The following is a 17,423-nucleotide window of genomic DNA, read 5'->3' as shown; positions in this document are numbered from 1 at the left end:
AGAACCTGATCATACCTGCTCTGTCTAGACGCCTTTTGATTGTGGGAGTTTTGCATAGTCCACCCTATTCACCTGGCGGCCTCATACTGCCAAGGAGTCCAGAACCAGCTGGCAGACTGCCTCAGCCAGCATTTCGTTACCTGCAAATGGTCAAGCCCACTGGATATTATCTATACTATTTTCCAGAACTAGGGGTTTCACCAGTTAGACCTCTTCTCTACCCAGGACAACCGGAACTTCCTGTTCTTCTGCTTTTGCTGGCGTCCTTAGCAGATGTGTTCTTAATCCCATGGCAGACTGATCTGCACATTCCCACTGTTACTGCTAGTCCAACAAGATGCTCCATAAGCCATGCAGGGGAAAGGCAAAAATTATTTTGGTAGTCCCAATCTGGGCCTGTCAACACCAGTATCCCACCCTGCTGGCGCTGTTGGTGCAAGTGTCCATTCCACTACTCCTCCTGGACCTTATCACACAAGACCATGATTGCCTCCACCACCTGGACCTTTGTTCCTTCCATCTGACAGCATGGAGGTTGCATGGCTGATCCTCATCATGCAAGCATGCACAGAGCAGGTTCGACATTTCCCTCTCAGTAACAGGAAGCTCTCTACTAGACTTATGTCCTAACTAAATAGAAGTGTTTTTCTTGTGGATACTCAGCACAGCCTGGTCCCCCTATCCAGCTCTGTTCTCCAGCTGCTCACATACCTTTCACCTCTTAAGCAACAGGATTTGCCAATTTCACCACTAAAGGTGCACCTACCGACCGTATCGGCTTTCCCTCTGGGAGAAGCAGGTCACTCAGTCTTCATGAGCCCCCTGGTTGGGCACTTCTTTAAGAGCATAGACAGCCTCTACCCACTGGTCCAGTGCTCTCCCCTGTTCCTATGTGGGAGCTCAACTTGTCTTTGCTGTTCTTATGGAATCTATGAGGATAGGCTGAAGGATTTGGGCTTGTTTAGTTTACAGAAGAGAAGACTTAGAGGTGATTTAATAGCAGCCTTCAACTTCCTGAAGGGGAGCTCTAAAGAGGCGGGTGAGAAATTGTTCTCAGTGGTGTCAGATGGCAGAACAAGGAGTAATGGTCAGAAGTTGAAGCGGGAAAGGTGTAGGTTAGATATTAGGACAAACTTTTTCACCAGGCGGGTGGTGAAGCATTGGAATGCGTTGCCTAAAGAGGTGATGGATTCTCCATCCCTTGAGGTTTTTAAGTCCTGGATGGATAAGGTCCTGCCTCGGATGACTTAGTAGGGGTTGATCCTGCTTGAAGCAGGGGGCTGGACTAGATGACCTCCTGAGGTCCCTTCCAGCCCTATGATTCTGTGAATCTCCTTTTGTACCTTTGGCCACATGCACTCTTCTAGACCTTTTGTGGAAAGTGGCCTTTCCAGTAGTCATCATGAGCTCTGTGCCCTGATGTCAGAGCCACCATATACTGTTTATCATAAAGACTAGGTTAAATTTTGACCTCACTGGCCTTTCTTCAAAAAGTAGTCATCAGCTTCCATACAATCCAGGATATATTCTTCCTGTTTTTTTACACTAAGCCCCACAAAAGCCTGGAGGAGCAAAAACTACACTCCCTTGATATCCAAAGGGTGCTCACCTTCTGCATTGACTGTACCAAACCCTTTAAAGAATCCTCAGTTGTTCATGGCCATGGCAGATTGCATGAAGTAGCTGCTGATATTGTTATAGCCTACTTCCTCCTGGATTACAGCATGTATCTGGATATGCTATGACTTAGCCAAGGTTCCCTTGCCATCTCTCATGGTTCATTCCACATGATCACAGGCCTCCTTGGCTACTTTCCTGGCTCACATATATCTGCAGAGCTGCAACGTGGTCCTCCGTGCGTACCTTCATGTTGCACTATGCTGTTGTGCGACAATCTAGACAACATGCTGCATTTGGCAACCCCGTACTGTCAGTGGCTCATTGACCTTGACCTCTCCTTCTGCATAAGGCTTGTGAATCACCTAACTGGATTTGATATGAGTAAGCAGTCAAAGAAAAAATGGTTATTCACATTTCATAGCTGCTGTTCTTTGAGATGTGTTGCTCGTATCTATTCCCTACCACCTCTCCTTCCCCTCCGTCAGAGCAGCAGGCAAGAAGGAACTGAGAGGCATTTGGGTTGGCAGTCACATATAGTGCGCTGCAACAGTGCCACCCCTGGGGGTTTCACAGCTGACCTGATGAGTAGTCAAAGGTAAAACTTTCTGACAGCCAAGCAAACCTAATTGGAATTAAGTAGGAGCTACACATCTCACAGAGCAAGAGTTATGAAAGGTGAGTAACCTTTTTTTTTCTTGCTCTATATTTGAAATCCAGAAAGCTAAAGCACTTCTTCAAAGTTCGCAGTAGGCTAATCCTGCTCCCATTTACTTCAGTAAAAGGATTTGACCCACTGTTTGCAGGAAAATTATTTACTATACTCATAATTGAGTTTATATTCTCTAATTGACGGCATAATAAAGGAAAAATTCTGATGGGCTACTAATCTTTCCCAAGATAACCATTTCCCTGTGCAGCATTATGTATTTACATATTGCTTCCTCAGGACATCTCTTCGCACACACTTCAAATGCCATAAATCTGGTTCCAGACTTTGGCAACAGGTTGATCTTTCCTCTGAATGTGATACCCATCAGTGTTTAGTAGTTTTCAGTTACTAGGTATTTAAACTCAGGCTTATTGTAATTAAGACTGTTCTCAAGAATACTGAGCTATATACAGTTTAATGGCAGACCTAGACAGTACAAGTTATTTCACACTGTTTTGGGAAACAGTGGTTGAAATGTTCTAAGAGCAGACATTGCAAAATAGCCTGAGCACAACTTGTTCTGGTCTACACTTGCAGTTGAACTGCATACAGCTGAATTGATGCAGATACTACCTGTTATTGACAAGGGCTATGTCTACACTAGCCAAAAACTTCAAAAGGGCCATGCAAAGAGCCATTTGAAAGTTAACGAATGAAGCGCCGAAATACATATTCAGCGCCTCATTAGTATGCAGGCGGCTGCAGCACTTCGAAATTAGTGCGGCTTGTGCAGACAGGGCTCCTTTTTTAAAGGACCCCGGCTACTTCGAAGACCCCTTATTCCCATCTGCTCATAAGAATAAGGGGATTTCTAAGTAGCCGGGGTCCTTTTGAAAAGGAGCCCTGTCTGGACAAGTCATGTCAATTTCGAAGTGCCGCAGCCGCCCGCATGCTAATGAGCTGCTGAATATGTATTTCAGCGCTTCATTAGTAAACTTCGAAATGGCCATTTGCATGGCTATTTCAAAATTTTTGGCGAGTGTAGACACAGCCAAGGAGTATTTCCCATGTAAACTAGGAATTAGTTTTGCAAGTATTTCATTTCCATAATGTCTATTAAATAATTACCTATACAGTTTTAATATTTGTACTGAAATACAACTGACTTCTTCCGACAGTGAGGTCAATCATTTTCATGGTGTTAGTTTTATAGGCCATATAACTTTACTTTTAGCTGTTCATATAGTGAATTAGTGTGTACTGTAATTAACAGAATAGCAATATTTTCATTGTGATTAAGGTTTTATTGATGAATTGTACCCCAGGGTGGAGGACAAATGCAAAGTTTTTTGAACCATTTTAAGCCCCAAATGGGTGGGTGGTCAGACAACTGTCCACAGCTGCTTCATGTCAAAAAAAAAAAAAAAAAAGGCATAATGATGGCTCAAGACAGAAGAGTATGGAAGGTGCAACTGGGGTTGAGGGCTTGTTAGATCCAGCCTTATGCAGATTGCTCCCACACAGATTTTGGGGTAACTCCAGTTCTGGAATGCTGCATTAGACATGCCAAAGCCTATGTAAATGATGCAGTGGGAGAACAGTAAACATCACCCATAATAAAACTGTTTACTAAAACATACAGAAAGCCCAGACCCAAACACCAGTAGATTAACTCTCACTGAACCCAAAGAAAAATACCATTTTGTTCTTTTATTCATTTTTTGAACACATTGCAGCCTTCAGCCATACAGCACAGCATGATTTCAAAAGGCAAAGTCCTTGATTAGCTATCACCAGCATTCTTAAGACAAACTAATTGAACAGATTACAAATTCTGTTGGAAACAGCAGCTGCAGGGGTAACAACCTAGATAGTAAATTTCAGCAGGTCCTGAGATTAAACTGGCCAATATATCTATTTCCAAATTTAATTTAAAATGTAAATTTCAAATAAGTAACATAGTAGCAGTACTGGACTTTGCTGACAACAAAGAATCTACTAGAACACTAGTGGAGAGCAATCCAAAGTATTGGTCTTTTGATGCGTTACTGGGTATATGTATGCTAAGGAAAGAACAGGAAAAATCTGACAGCGCTGCATCCAAAATAACCAAGACAAGTGGCAACGAGTTATGTTCAGTGATGAACTTGCAAGTGAGCAAACAATGGAGAAGATTAACAGCAAGTTTATCTTAATTTCTTTCTGGCTGGCTTTTCTGAGGTCCTTTCTATAAAAGTAGTCCTACAGCAAGCATACAGTTGTCTCAGGCTATGAGTGACTCAGTTTTTGTTAATTCTACAAACACAATATTGCTATCCAATTATTCTCTAGTAAGAGTGCAGACAGGCCCCAAATCGCTTTTCTTCTACTCATAACTATCTAGATGATAAACTGAACCACAACATTTTTAGGATCTGTCAACTCCCACATTAAAAATTTACTGAGTCCAAAATGCAACTTTTAAACAGCATTCCCACTGAAATCAAGAACAATCTGCTTTAAAACAGCTAGCACGTGGCTTGTTATTAAAGATACCTGATCTCCTGGTTCAGATTAGGAATTTTAAAATTCTGGCGACCAGATCCTCACCAATATGCCCACAGTAAGCTCTACTCAGCCTGTGTACTGCATGTCAGACTAACACAGCTACCTCTCTGTTACTTCTATGCCTAAAGTCAGTTGTGTGCCAGTTGCAGTATCCAGCATTAACCAGGGTCAGGGTGACTGGAAATTAGAAACATCTGCTGACACCCCCAAGAAGCTATTAAAATAGCTGTGGGCCAGGCAGATGTGTGGTGGTCTGGCTACTCTCTGTATTAGGAGGATTCAGAGATGTGGCACACTGAAGACCCTGCACCAACCAAGTCTTCCTTCTTCTAGGCAAAGAGAATCATCCACTAGCTGGGGAAACTATGTAGGATAGTTGGTGTGGCACAAAAACAGCCTCATTGTGGGACGTAACTGGGACAAGTGGATCAAGAGCAAACAACTGAAAATGACTGAAGTCTACAAAAATTCTCTTTCCCTATGAATGGCCTCACCACATGAAGGAGCAAACCTTCCAAAGCAATTAAAAATGGTTTCACCTAAAACATATTTCTAACAGTTTGGTCAGCCTACTAGTTAAAACATCTTTTAAAAACTACATTCCTAGATTGTTTACGAACTATGAAACTGGGTACCAGCCAGCTTTCTATAACCCAAGGGTTTAATGTCTCAGTGACAGTGAGAAAGCCAGCAGGTATTAAAAAACAAACAAACAGGTTAATATGGTTACTCGCAGTGTCACAGAGCTTTGGGAAATTTCTGCAAAAGAGTTCTTGTTGGCGGTCACAAACTCAGAGCAAAAAGAGCTGCACTGCCCCTATAGCTTTCAGGGCTGTATGTTAATCCCAAGAAAGGTAAGCAGTTATTCCAAAGGAACACGCACTTTAATGGAAGTTTTTTCAATGACTCCAATGGTCTTTGAACTGGCCTTCAGGTTAATGTTTGTTGGTCTTACAAAAAAAATACTAGGCAGCACAGAAAGATTTGAGGAAATGTTTATGTTTAACTTATTAGTGGCTCTGTAAATTTGGGGATATGCTATATAATAAGTAAATTAAAAAGATTATCTTCCCCTCCACTTCAGAAGAGGGAAGAAAAATCAGCAGCCTTCAAACTGACTGTCCTACTCTAAGGGCTTGTCCATATTACTGGGAAAATTGACCGGATCAGGCTCGATCTTCTTGAGTTCAGTTTTGCACATCTGCTAGAGAAGTGCAGAATTGAACCATATGGGGTCGACAGTCAACCTGGCTATCGCGGGAAAGGGAGGCTGATAGGAGAAACTTTTCTGTTGATCTCCCTCTCTGAGGACGGCCAAGAAAGTCAATTGCAGCTAAGTCTATTCTAGCTACATGGTTGCTGTAGCTATAATAGTGAATTTGCAACAGACTTGCCTGCCTAGTACAGACCAACCCTTAAGGTCATACAAGAGCCCATGACCTGACTGACTTCTCACAGACTATCCAATACTCAGCCACAATTTCATTTAAAATAAATTCACACACAAAAGCACTATCTTGCTTTGGAAAAGCACAAAAGCTTGAATATTAAAAAAAAAAAAAAATCCTATAAACGCCAACTAAATATTGCCAGTTCAAGTTTGCTGGTCCTCAGCACATTAAAATGAGGAAAATTTAAGCTGAGTTTAGAATGCGCAGAATCGAGCTAGGTTTAAGAATAAAGGTACATGTTTAGAAAGTTCCTAATCACTAATTTGATCAAGATATAGTACGACTTACATTCTATCAAGTAGCAACTTTACTAATCTGTAGTTGAAATATAATTTCAGTTGTATTAATCCCCAAAGTGTAAAAAGGCCACAAACCCTTGTGAATTTCAATTGCTTTTACAAACCTAACAAAGCATCAATATTAAAAACTTAGCTTTTAGGTAGAAAAATATTAAATTTTAAATAGGTAAATGGTTTTGTTGTATTTTATATACACACACATGCCATTCTCTTCTATAAAAAAACATATTGAAGTTTTTGTTCCCACTATACTGAGCACTGTTAACTAAGAAAAGATCTAGCTTTCAAGCTCTGTGTCCCTGTAACACACAATAATCAATATGCAATTTAGTATCACAGAAAAAATGTTACAAAGTACTAAACAGGTGATGTGCCCTGTTCTGAAAAATGGAACAAGACAACATATAATTAGGATTAGGTCTAAAATGCCAAATGAATCCCTATGGTACCAGAGGTCAGGATTTCTGACCAATTAAGCATCAGTGCAGTTCTTTAATGCTACATTTTGCAATTCTCCCTACCCCATTCCCAACAATGAAGGGTGTCTTATGAGAAGACCTCACTTATTCCAAATGCACCAATCTGAAACATAATATGATATTCAACATCAGTATAGTTAGACCCTCAGCAATAAGCTGTGGGAAGTCAAGAATGAAACAGTATCAAGAATCTGACCAGTACCAAGAAACAAGATTATTAAATCCTCTTCTAAATGCTCCTTCCTGCCTTTCATTTAAAAGACTTGCCTGCAAGCAAACAATTATTTCAATGATATAAAGGAGGCACACAAAGCATTACACAGACATTTAAATGCAAAATACTTTGTTTAAATTAAGGAACAATGTGATATTTATCATGAGTATTTTTAAGCATGATTAGGCAACATTTTAAACATGTTTAACAATGTAAACTCCTGAAAAAAAATGAGGAAATAGTCTTTTCTACAGTTAAAAATTTTTTGAAGTTAGAGGAACTTCTGAATTTCAAAACATAATTTTACTTTTCTATGAACTTTAATGGCTTATAAAATTACATGTTAAAATGCACATGTGGTTACAGCACCCTTCTAAACAGAGTTTTACTTCTGTGATGGTGGGATAAAAAAGTAAGTATCTACAGCTAAATTACTCCCTTAGTTTTTGACATGTAACATCCAACTTCATATTTAAATCACAGAAATTGGGCCTCATCAGATAAGTACACTTTCCAAAACTATGCAGTAACTTTTATTGTGAGTTTTAAGACGCGGTTAGATGGCTACAGACAACTTTAAAAATACCATTTTAGCTCAATCCAACAACTTTAACAGCAGTTTAACAAAACAAGTATTCTTGTACAAACATTCATTTATACTTCAGACTTCAAGTTATATCATTAATTTGCCCAAGCCAAACAACAAGCCATTTAGCTTAATTTTGGGCTTGGTCCTAAAAGGAGGTAGAGTCCATTAATCAAAGCACTAAATTCTACCCAAGTAGGATTCACTAACATGTCAACCTCCCACAACACCTGCAAACTTACTTAACAAACACTGTTATACTATAAAGTGTTTCTCTATATACAGGAACTAGCTTTGAATGGTTTCAAATGTAATATCTTCCTAACAATGTTCAGTCCAATGGCACTAACATATTAGTGAAGCCCCAGCACACCAACAGTCAGTCACAAGGATCGGTAGCTTCTCTCCAAGTTTTAATTTAAAACCTAATTAATATACAAATATGTCTTTAAATAACAAATATAAGAATAAATAATTTCAACTTGGAGAGAAGCTTTAGTTTGCTTATTTCAAATGCTTAGATCTAATTAATATATATAATTGTATTCACTATTATTTCTCTATAAATGCTGCTGCTGCCATAGATGTCCTCATGCTTCCTCTTGCTGAAGCTGTGAACTCCTCAATTTCAGCATTCAGTTTACTGATTACCCATTCCAATGCTTCACGACCCTGAAATTATAAAACCCAACGAACAAATCCTTATTCATATATTCATGGAAAAAGAAAAAACATCTGCCAGTAAATAGCCAAGGCATCACATTTTCTTGAAGACTAGCTAGAACAAAATAGTTGAAACGAGGGAGGCAAGAGTGAGCGCAGATACACCTCTACTATTCATGCAAACTGGAAGATCTTTCTCCCAAGCCCTAGACATCCCTTTAAAACCTTCATAGGGCCAAGTTATGAAAGACCACAGTTATATATAATTTGAGCTTAGTGGATGTAAAACATTTTCCTATTTATACTCTAGACTGAAATCAAAAGCATTTCTACTGTTATCTTTGACAAGCAGCAACAAGTATTGATATAATTAGGTCTGTCAAAATGTATACAAGTTAAACATTGTGCAATGTGACAGTGCTTAACACACAATTTCTATATGTATTTTAGAAACATGTGTCTGTTCATCTGTGTGAGTCCGTTTGTTCAAGATGTCCTAAATGGTAACAGCTAGGACTACCATATTTGGTATACGGCTTTCTCTTATTGTAACATAAAGCAAGGTGTCAGGATAATGGGATGTGCATGGCATGCACACATTTCTATCAAATGGAAATAGTTTTTTTTTTTTTTTAAGCCCACAAATCTCAAGCCAGGAATCACAAATAAGATATGCTGCAATCATACTCACTTTATTCGCATTGGAAGAAATAGTGTTTTCCATTAACCCTTCTAGATAACTGCTGACACTGACACCTTTCACAGAGATTATTGCTTCTTGAGTCAAAATGGTTCTGAGGCAAAAAGTAAGTTCACTTTATTTTTTTACATTATAAAAAACAAGCAGATATCTTAATTATAAAAATAGCTTTTTTTAACCCTCTCCAAATACTGTTTCCCCAAATCCACTTGGGGAAACTTTTTCCATATCTTTCTTCTGCACTGTTGGAACAAAAAAGCACTTATGCACTCCCCGAATGGCTTATTGCTTGGAACGTGGCTGCACTGCTTTCAGGGAGGGCATGCATGAGTCTCTGTTCCAGCATTCCAGAAACAAGATACAGTAGTTCCCACACACACATAAATGCCCCCGATTTCTTCTTGAGTCTTAAATCCCCATAGTAAAGGGTAAAAGAAAGGAGTTCACATGTATCTACAGAGGGATTACTTTCAAGGAATAAAGTTATTTCTCTCTCCCTTACAATGTTGCTAGGACATATGCTCATAGAGAAACACTAAGTAGCAGCAACTATCCTGATTGAGGAACACTAATAGCTACAAAATGATAAACACAACTCTTTCAAAAAAGAGCAACTAATCTGATCTACAATTAATATTAAAAAAAAAAAATACATAAAAAACCCACAAAGCAGTCCTGTAACATCTGAAAGACTAATACATTTATTAGATAATGAGCTTTTGTGGGTAAAACCCACTTAAAGCTCATTACCTAATAAATTTGTTAGTCTTTAAGGTGTTACTAGACCACTTGTTTTTTGTGAAGCTGCAGACTAACATGTCTACACCTATAAAATCAGTAATTTAGTTATTCTAAGAGAAACCAAGAAGCAGACTGGGTGGTATGCACTGTGTGCACTCAGGCTGATAGGAAGAGAAAGAAAAATAAAAACAGCAGACCCATAAAAATAGTTTTATTTTTGTAAATAATTTTTTATTTGAATTTTCCTGCAATTCTGTGTTATTTAATGTTATCCGTTTATTGGTGGGATGGAGAAGGATTGGATCATATGCTCACCCAGCAGCAGGGTATCATTATGATAGAGGGACCCAAAACTGAAATGGCACCAAGAAACCATGCATCAGGTAACAATGCTGCAAAATCAGGAAGTGGGCCCAGCTCCATGCTTCATGGAAGAGAACCCACAGCTATCAGTAAGATATATTTTACCCTTCTGAAATAAATTTCACAACTTGTATAACAAGCCTGTCCCCCCACTATATTTTCACACACACACACGGAAACACAAAAACCATACCAAGGAAAACACATTAAAGTGCAACCCCTTTGAAGACAAATATAAATGTGCTTACTTTTCTGGCTCTTGAGGATGTGGTTTATAAATAAGCCTCTCATCTACTGACACCAGATTTGTAAATGAAATCTATGGAATAACAGGAATTAGATCATCATTAGCACATTTAAAAAAAAAACAAACTACAATGATGCAATAAATACAACCAGAACAACTTAAATCAATGGTGTCCAGAGGAAATTTGATGGATTGCCACATGCCACCCAGCCCTTCATCTCCCCTTCCCCGAGATTACTCACTGAAGCCAGGGCTGCGCCACCCCACAGCTGGGGCTACGCTGCCCCATGAGGCACGTTGTGCCATGGCTTGAGTGGGATGCGTGCGTGGAGTAGAGGGAAGGGCATCCCACGTGTGCTGCTCACCTGAGCTGCACTTGCCACATCCCACTGCTCCATTTGCCACATGGGGACACCATAGAAGAAAATAGTCAAATATCTGATTTTAAACACCATCCTTCAATGTGTTATTCTAATTATTTATTCTGTTGGTTTTGACCTGTCCCATCATCAAACAGTCCTTGTAGAACAGGTTCTGGACCAGGCAAGGTCTGTGTGTAGCTAATCAGTATCACTGGGGTGTTCATGACAGTCCTTTGTGCAGCTGCAGCACAAAACAGATGAAGCACAATGTTGATGAGGTTCCCCAGTGGTGTACAAGAAGTGCATCCTACCACTGAGGATGCCATTGCTTGGCTAGATGACTACAAACATGCTAAATAAACAAACCCTAATATTAAACCACAAACATGAAATATCAGAACTGATAAACATCCCCCTCTTTCTCCCTCCACCCCAACCCCCCACCCAAAAATCCTGAAGTTCAGTTTGGCTAAAGTTTTTCTTCTTGAGTCTTTCAGCACAGCCTCTCATCACAAATGAATTTTAACAACATCTGTGTACAAATGATACACAGTACTGCACTGAGAGATGTGCTACATGTTAAGGTAATAGCAATACTATACAAAGAATTTTTTAAAGCACGATGCTTTTTATTTGCTAATCTCTAAGCCATTTCTAGTGCACGTGTTCTATAAAGCTGGCAAAAAGCTCCTTTGCTACAATAAGTGATGGGAGACTGAGAATATGAAGCATGCTAAGTTCAAGATAAATTGTATAAACATTTGGAGAAAATTTAAACATGTTAGCCAACTAATGACTTTTCAGCGTAATTGAGAAGAGAAATTAAAATACTTACGTTACTTGACTTAAGTTCCATTGTTTTCTTCACAGGGTCAACTACAGAGTGTTCCTGAACATATGTCTTTGTTCTGCAAGCACCGATGAGCTACAAAAAGACACTCATGTTTATATATGCAAACACACTAAAATAACTATTCTGAAAGGTTTATTTACTCTTTTCCTTTTGTTTCTATATACTATAAGATTTCAAAATAAACATTACTATGGCTACGTCTACACTAGCCCCAAACTTCAAAATGGCCACGCAAACGGCCATTTTGAAGTTTACTAATAAAATGCTGAAATGCATATTCAGCGCTTCATTAGCATGCGGGCGGCCGCGGTGCTTCGAAATTGACGCGGCTGGCCACCACGCGGCTTGTCCCAATGGGGCTCCTTTTCGAAAGGACGCCGCCTACTTCGAAGTCCCCTTATTCCTGTGAGCAGATGGGAATAAGGGGACTTCAAAGTAGGCGGGGTCCTTTCGAAAAGGAGCCCCGTCAGGACGAGCCGCGCCAATTTTGAAGCACCGTGGCCGCCCGCATGCTAATGAAGCGCTGAATATGCATTTCAGTGCTTCATTAGTAAACTTCGAAATGGCCATTTCGAAGTCTGGGGCTAGTGTAGACACAGCCTATACTGAATAAAGTTTAAGAAACGTGACCAGACTTCAGATGACTATGTAGGTATTTATTTTCTGCTTAAAAGAACAGGCATAATTTAATTTAGTTTCCATAAAAGGACACCATTTGTTTCAAATGTATTTAAAAAAAGCTAAACATCCCACTTCAGCTACTGTTTTTCCCTCTGACAATTTTAAAATCACATGTGCCTATGGGGAAAAAAAAAAACAAAAACAAAAAAGACAAAAACACTTAGCCATGATGCTGCAAGAAAGCCACAGAATGATTATTCGGGGAAAGGACGAATCTATAACTCTTTTCAGTTATAGCAATTATGTTACTTTAAGTGGGTTAAACAAACAATTTATACGACAATGTGATTTAAGTAAATGTTTATTTTTTAATTTTGGAAAACATATTTATACATAAAATATGGAATACTACAAGGTTTTCCAACCTGGGGTCCATGAAAAAAAATTAAAAAGAAAAAAAATGATTGTAGATTTATTTTAAATAAATTACACAGTAATTATTTTTACTTTAAAAATCTTCCAATAACGTTATTAATCGCTGTCCAAAATCTATGTTTTGGTTTTCTTTTTCCTTTGAAAAAAGTGTACATAGCAGCTAGAATTGGTTTTGATGGGGGATGACTGGGAGTCTGTGAACAGTTTGGGGTGAGGGTGACTGGGGGTCTGCACTAGTGAAAAGGTTGAAAACCAGTGCTCTAAACTATATTTACTAACAAATATGTTCTTTATGTAAAAGAAACAGTAACATCACAAAAATATTAGACGAATGCTATTCTCGTAACTAGACAAGAAATAAGTGGCATGGTTTCCCAAGCCCAGTATGCCTTGTCCCGGATGTAGGTGGAGGGTATTTAAGACTCAATCCATAAATATCCTCAGGGATGCCACCCATAAAATAAAACAGAGTCGTGGTCTCTAGCAGTTCGTAAGTTCATGGATGGAGTGCGCCCCACAATGGGATCCATCCTGTGTCCTCTTTGGTGCAGTGGTCTACCTGAAACAAACAGGTAAACATAGTCTGCCAGGTAAAAAGCCAATGCCTTCCCTGACCTCATCCCTCAATGGCTGTCATAGTCCATCCGCACCATGCCTTGTTATGCATCAGGGTTGGCTATGTCCCAAAGTAAAGTCCATCGGGGTGGCTCCAGCGCCTTCCATGAACTTTGCCCTCATTGGTCATCTGGGTCATCACTGTCCAGATTGCCATTATCTCTTAGCAATCGTTTGGTGCAATGTTTCCACCCTAAGGACTCTATTCCACTGTAGGAGGCTGTGCGTGCTATCCTCAGTCCTAGCTTCACTGTTTGTGGTCAGTCATCAGCATCCCTCATCAATGGTCTCTTCCTGCACCCATGGAAAAAAAAACCTGAAAGGAAAATAAGTGTTTGAGATACCCCCCTCCCCCCATGTGTCCTTCTGTGGTGAGTGACCACAACTGTCTCCTGAAAATGGAGTTTAAAGTTCATCAGTAAAAACAGCTGGTGCTTTCCCTGGCCTCGTCTATCATCGGTAGTCTCACTCAGTCCTCCAATTCCCTCAGCAATGGTCTCCTCCAGCACAGGAGGAAAGAAAAGCCTCTTGGGGAGGAACTAGGGGATGCCCCCAGTTGCATCCCTCCTAGGTGGAGCACCTCAAGTGTTTCCTTGATGACGGCGTCTATAGTTTGTCAGGTAAGAAAGCAGAATTTTCACTGGTCTTGTCTGTCAGCATGTCTCATTGGTTGTAAGTCGTCATCTCCCATCTACATCCTCCCTCAGAGCTCATGAGGAAAGAAACAGTTGAAGCCCTTGGGTGCATCCCTTCTTTGTGTGTGATCTGGGGATGCTTGTTAGAAACAGAGTCCATAGTCTGTCAGAAAACATGGTGGGAGCTTTCCTTGACGGCGTTCCTCATCAAAAGTTTCTGTTGTTCATTGGCATTCCTCATCAATTCCATCCAACACCTGTGGGGGGAGGCCGCTTGTAGTAGAGAAAGCAGGTGATGTCCTAACCATCTCACTTTTTGGTCAGAAATCCTGCTTGTCCTATAATCTGTATTACATAGTCCAAGTAAGGGGAGGGAAAGGTCCTGTGTGTCTCTGGGGTGGGTGTGATGTGGCAAGGTTACTCATCCTGATACAGGTAGTGGACCTGTAATGTTCTCAGTACAGATGTCTCAGGACAAAGTGATGGCATCAGAGACCATCAGCTAGAGCATGAGATGGGCGTAGCATCAACCGATGCCATAGACTTCTGGCGTTCCATCATTGTATGGATCCCAAGTGTCCAGGGCCCCCACCAGCAGGCCATGGATCTCCACCGTGTATCCCTGTGACCTCCGAGTGTCTGCCAGCAGGGTGTTTTTCAGTCTTGCTAGTTCTTGCTTCACAGAAGGCTGTGGTCCAGATCCTGAAGGAAATGGTGATGTCCATCATAGTGATGATCTTCACGTGCTTGTTCGCAATGCTGATGTCTGGGTTCAGCAGGCTGTTGGTTTCTGGGATGACAGAGTCTACAGTAACGGTGTCCACAGTCAGCGGGAGGGCTTGGATGAGCCAATTCTGGATGGTTTTACGGTAGAGCTTGCAGACCCTGGAGTGAACCTGGCAACTGCACAGGATATGGGGCAGGATTTTGCTGGGCTACCTGCACTTCCTGCACCTCTCATCCTGGTCCATAGCTCCACTGGAGGTGACCAAGTGGATGATCTGCCAGTCAGTGAAACAGTTTTTGCCAGCATAGAAGAAGCGGTGGTTGGTGTCCTCTAAAGCATTCCCTTGAAACAGCTTGTTTCCGAGATTCTCCGCATAGCAGCGACAGATGGTGTCTTTGAGGACCCTCTTGAAGCATGTTCCTGACATGCTGGAGTGATGATGGTGTCTCACCCCTCACCTATCTTATCTAGTCAGACTGAATTCAAGGCAGGAAATGTTTCTGACAACAATGGAAGCCAATCTTGATTGGGGCCTCCATGAGGGCTCGTTATATTATGGGGAAAAATCAACCCGTTTAGGGTCAATCTTCCAGAGATAGACACACGCAAAATCAAACTACCTGTAGTCAGCAGCTGACCCTTGTACACCTCATGAAAGGAACAAGGGAGGTCGATGGGAAGGTTTCTCCAGTTGATCTCCCTCTGTGCGGATGACCAGGTATGCTGATTGCAGCTAAGTCAATTGCAGGTGGACAATTCTAGCTACTGCAGTTCCGTAGCTACAGTCAACTTACCTGCCTAGTACAGGCTAAACCTCAGTTATTTAATGTCGGTAATAAATAACAAAGCATATGGTTCTTCCATTAAGCTAATAAAGCAACTATCATCAAGAGGAAAGACCTGCTAATATATTGAGAATGATCTTTGTGCCTTTCATAATGAAACTATACTTCTAAATTGATTCTACAATGGCTCAAACCACAGTACAGTATGTCAGTGTACCTGTCAACTCAATAGAAGTTTGCCATTTTTAGAAATAGGACATCTTAAAAGAACAGCTGTTAACCAGATTACTGCTGCTGCTTTTCAAAAAGCCAAGCAGTAAGATACAAGAGTTGCTGCTGCAAGAAAATACAGAGGTCGTTTTGGGCTTTACCCTACTTGCCTGCACAAACCAAGAAACAGGCACAAGAACAGCTTCTGTGCCTGAGGGTGGGTAAAGTTACTGCTCCCTCCTCGTGTAACAAGGAGGCAAAAAAATTTGGAGGAATTGTGCCACACACGATCCTCCAGACTCTAACTAATCCTTAGAGCTGGACTGAAAATTATGTACGGTTTGGATTATTTATAAAAATGAGACAACATAAAGCACTCTCTCTCTCTCTCTCAAGTTGTGTAATAATTTACTTACTGATTTAACAATAGATGGCACCCCCCATTCCGTACTGAGCAGTCTATGGCTATGCAACTTTCCACTGGTATCCACATGTCTGTCTAGTACATCGACTCCAACCACACTAGGATTCATGGGATTTGGGTATTTCTGCATAGCAGCTGTGGTAACCGTTTCCCAGGGGTGACTGACAAAACAAAAACAAGTTAACACATTTATAAATCACACACGTTTCTGACAATACACCCTGAAAAAGGTTTGGTTTCCAATTAACAGGGGACTGAGGGTGCTGGCTTTGGAGCTCGAGGCGTGTCCCTCCTGCGAGGCACGCCGGGACCTCCCCACTGGGGCCTGTCGCTGCAGCCGGCAGCCCCCGTTAGCTACGGGCCCCTGACGAAGACCCTCCCGGCCTCGCGCCCCTCGCCCGCGGCCGGTCCTTCGACAAACGCTCGCCGAGGTCTGCGGCGTCCCGGACCCCGCTGGGCAGGGACTTGGCCTCTGTAGAGCTCCTGCGCCGGCAGGTCGGATCTCTGCCCATCCCGCCCCCGCGAGGGGGCGGGCCACTCCTCACGCGGGCCTGGGCCTAACGGGCGTCGCTGCGCCCCGCCCCGCCCCGCCCGTACTCAAAGACATGCTCCGAGGTCCAGATCTTCATGGTGCGGGCGGTGACGGGCCCGACCCGGCGCGAGCGGTGCTGCGGTTGCTCGTCTACACCTCACGCAGCGCCGCTCCCCGCCTACCCCACGGACGGAAGCCGGCACCGGCACCCTGAGGGGCAGGGCGTTGGACCGCGGGATGATGGGAGAAGACCGCCGTGGCCAATCTTGCGCTCTTGCGTCAGCGCGACCTCAGAAGGGAAGCGCCGCTCGTCAGGAGGACACGCTGCTGGTCACGTGCTAGGCCGGCTCGGCTCGGCTCGGCTCCCCTCCCCTCCCCTCCCCAGGCTGTCTTGTGACTCACTTGCAGAAGCGAAGCAGGAGCGTACCCGAAGGGTGCGTCGCTCACTCAAGCCAGAGCTGGACCTACAGGTTACGTAGAGGGGAATTTTCCAGGACCCAGACATCCTGAAGGAGTCTGCCATTTGCCGAAGAAGTTGATTGTTGCAGAAGACAGCCCCTTGCTGAAAAACAATGAAATGGAGGATCTACTTAGTCTTTAAAGTCCTACTGGACAGCTTTTTTGTTTTGATCAGTTTTCTCATGTTCTTCTGATACAAATCTGGG

At 41.8% G+C, this 17,423-nt stretch overlaps 1 protein-coding gene across 1 annotated transcript; it reads right to left on the bottom strand.

Annotated features, from left to right (window-relative positions):
* Positions 1-3,964: 3,964 nt before the first annotated feature.
* PRELID3B (PRELI domain containing 3B) lies at positions 3,965-16,981 on the bottom strand. The gene is made up of 6 exons (XM_075011957.1): positions 16,824-16,981; positions 16,219-16,387; positions 11,757-11,846; positions 10,561-10,631; positions 9,200-9,302; positions 3,965-8,517 (listed from the first exon to the last, which is right to left on the bottom strand). The coding sequence occupies exons 1-6, from the start codon at positions 16,853-16,855 to the stop codon at positions 8,398-8,400; spliced, it is 585 nt and encodes a 194-aa protein (XP_074868058.1). The 5' UTR covers positions 16,856-16,981; the 3' UTR covers positions 3,965-8,397.
* Positions 16,982-17,423: the final 442 nt, after the last annotated feature.

The sequence above is a fragment of the Carettochelys insculpta genome, chromosome 17 (genome assembly GCF_033958435.1).
Source record: "Carettochelys insculpta isolate YL-2023 chromosome 17, ASM3395843v1, whole genome shotgun sequence".
NCBI classification, from domain to species: Eukaryota; Metazoa; Chordata; order Testudines; family Carettochelyidae; genus Carettochelys; species Carettochelys insculpta.
Note: the sequence above shows the minus strand (reverse complement) of the source record. Positions and strands in the feature narration are given on the sequence as shown.